Here is a 3238-nt window from a genome sequence, read left to right as displayed (position 1 = left end):
GGCTTACATCCGCTCGGGCAACTACGTCACACTCGCTGGCCTCGCTGTGCTTAAAGAGACAGGCTCCAATTTACCAATTCATTTGCATTCAATAAAATGAAATAAAAGTACCGTTTGTTTTAAATGCTGGTATAGTACCGTTTTCAAAACTCTAGTATCGCGGTACTATACTGGTACCGGTATACCGTGCAACCCTAATACTTATACATTTTTTCTCTCTTCTTTCCTCTCACTCGGCACCAAGGGACAGGCGCCTAAACAAGCTCCTCTTATTGGCCAAAAGTTTTCCCAATCTATGAATAGTTTTGCACCACATTCACTGCAGCAACTGTAGAAAAAATGCAGCTTATGAGTTTTTAAATTTGTGATTGTAAAACAGGATTTGTGCACCTGCAATGAAGAACTTGAGAAGGTGTAACTGTTGTGTTGTGTTTGTGGGAGAGAAAAAATCAAAAAGGTATGCAACTCCTAGAGCATTTTTTCTCTGTGACCTCAAATCTACTGACACACGTGTAACAATTTTTTTCCAACTACTAATTCCACTGTCACAGGTGCTCAGTTTTGCACCAAAAATACCTTCAAAAGACTTTCTCATTTCGAAGGCTCCTTCAAATTCATCGTTCTGCCATGAAGGATCCACCCGTTGGAGCCTATGTGGCCCAAACTATCCAAAGATTCATTGTGCTAGTAATGAAAGCAAACAACTCCGACAGAGCATGAGAATTACACTGTTAAATGTAAGTATTGGGTTTCAGCTCAGTTCAACAACTGTTAAAACCAAGGACCTTAAAAGTTCAAGTTTTTGTGAAAAAAGAAGTTACGTGTTCTCATGGTTGCTAGGTAACAGGAGTGGCATTTGCAACCTAACAGTGATGATGGGAGCAGCTGGTGGCGCAAAGAGAAATGTCTCATTCAGCCTCGGTAGATGTCGCGAACCATATGAAGGATGTGGTCTCTGAGTTAGGACACAAATAATATTATCATATTGGCATTATTAATATTAATGTGCTTGTTTTATGTGTTTCTTTTAGGTATTAAGTGTATTCCGAGTATCAGAGAACTGCAACTACATTTTTAAAATGTGTCCTTTTTAAATGATTTCCATATGGCTCTCTTACAGCGGCAACAATAAACAGAAACACAGTTACAGTTCAAACACACAACTTATATTGTACCATTTGTTTTTTACTGTACAGTACAGAATAAATGTTGATTGTTACAGTCATGTATTCAAAAAAAACATTTGGGAAACACCTGTTGTATTTTTAATACTGTAGGTACTTCATTAACCAGTGTCATACTTTCCACGTCTGTGAGTACATGAAGCTCTGGTGCTGATGTCTGTGTGCCCACCAATGTGTTATGTCCACTACGCTGCAAAGGTACCAACTGCACAGGAGCTGGAAACAAACACTGAGCGATCTCACACACACACACACCCCACTGTGTTGCTCTCTGCTCTTCTCCAGTAGACACAGCTGCTCCCCCTCTTCTTCATATATGAATGTCGTCATTTTGATGCGATTTGTAGTCGGCATGTGCAGAACACGATGATCTACTATCTATGGATGGATGTGTCCTCCAAGAGGAGTATAAATGACACATCAGCTTCATTATCCTTGGTGTCTGAAGCTGTTTGTGGACGTGTTCTGGTCTCACTTCCAGGGTTTCAGAACAGCTGCTGTTGTGTTCTCACACTGATACTAATGCTGTGTTTTAAATGTTGAGGTAGTTACCAGTTTATTAGGAACACATACTTGAAGTTAAAGAAGTCTAATACAGCAGTAAATCTTTCCTCATGAATGTTATGATGTTGAATGTTGATTTGACTGTGGTCATTCTGGAGGCTGCTGCCTTGGACCCTCTCAGACCTCTCAGACCATGTGAAACCATCTTTGTTTCCTTTGTTTCTGTGTTGGTTGTGAAGAGGGAGGTCGGCCCTGTCAGTCAGTTTACAATCACATGACAAAGATTTAGAAAGTGAAACCAGCAGATCTGTGGCATTTAGCCTGAAAAATATTTTGAATGATTAGTCAGTTATCATAATTGTTGCTTTTACATCTTTCCTCTGTTGACTCCTCAATTAATATTTTTATTTTAATATTCTTAACAGGACTTTATTGCATTGCTGCAACAACCTCTGAGAGAGTTCCAGCAGAGCTGGACCCTCCACACAACGTGACTATGATCACCCTTAACACCAACTACACTTTGAGCTGGAAGTGGGACCAGAGTCAAGCTGTCAACTTCACCACACAATATGTCAGGTGAGACTCACTCTCACACACACTGAGGTCCAGATGGGAAAGTGGTCTGAAGTTATACTATTGGTCGATTAAGTGTTGGACGTTTGGAAACCCTTTATAGCTGCGTTTCCACCGCAGGAACTTTCCCCAGGAACTTTCTCCAGGAACCAGGAATCTTTTGAGGAACTATGTGTTTCCACCACAGGATCCAGGGTCTAAATTTAGTTCCGGGGTAATTGATCGACCCCCAAAAAGGTACCTGGTCGGGAGGTAGTACTTTCCAAAGGTTCAGTTCGGGGGGTGTGGTCTGCAGTGCTGAACATTTCTGACTGTTCGAGTGCTCGCTACATTTTATTTTACCCGCCATGTTTAAAAATCCATATGAGTGAGTTAGCACTGAGCAAGCAAACACATTTTCCACACTGTGAAACAGGACTTCAACAAAATAAAGGACCACAACAACCGGAGTGACTAGGGTTGCCACCCGTCACATATAATACGGGATCGTCCTGTATTTAAAAATAAAATGAAGCGTCCTGTATTGAATACATATGGGACGCAAAATTTTATGTTCTCAAAGTGCTGTGAATAATGTAATGTCAAGTAATATTTTTGCATAATCTTCCCGGCACTTTAGGCCGTGCTGGAAACGCAGACAATAATGGGCCACAGGAACCTTATAGTTCCTGAAAAAAAGTACCAGGAACTAAAAGTTCCAGGTCGAAACACGGCTTATGTCTTAACAGAGCTTTTATTGTTGTGCTGCAGTAAGAATATTGTCTAATTTCCAGTTGCTGGTGTTTCTGTGTTTACATGTTATTCATATTGCCGGACGCAGGCTGCCGCAGATGGATGATTACTATTATTTTTTTTAAGTTTTTTAAGTATATTTTTTGGGCTTTTGTGCCTTTATTGGACAGGACAGTAGAGAGACAGGAAATGGGGAGGCAGAGAGGGGGAATGACATGCAGCAAAGGTCCGATGCGGGACTC

General features: G+C 40.9%; 1 protein-coding gene across 1 annotated transcript in view; it reads left to right on the top strand.

Annotated features, from left to right (window-relative positions):
* The window catches only part of LOC111663452 (interferon alpha/beta receptor 1b-like), a 23326-nt gene that overhangs the window by 6369 nt on the left and 13719 nt on the right, over positions 1-3238 (top strand). The window contains exon 2 of the mRNA XM_023417656.2: positions 2114-2267. Within this exon, the coding sequence (XP_023273424.1) occupies positions 2114-2267 (154 nt within the window). The remainder of the gene's footprint in view (positions 1-2113; positions 2268-3238) is intronic.

Source organism: Seriola lalandi, unplaced genomic scaffold (genome assembly GCF_002814215.2).
Source record: "Seriola lalandi dorsalis isolate HSWRI2012SDOR001 ecotype SW California unplaced genomic scaffold, Sedor1 jcf7180002054576, whole genome shotgun sequence".
Classification (NCBI taxonomy): domain Eukaryota; kingdom Metazoa; phylum Chordata; class Actinopteri; order Carangiformes; family Carangidae; genus Seriola; species Seriola lalandi.
The sequence above is the reverse complement of the archived record's forward strand: the minus strand, read 5'-3'. Positions and strand labels throughout refer to the sequence as shown.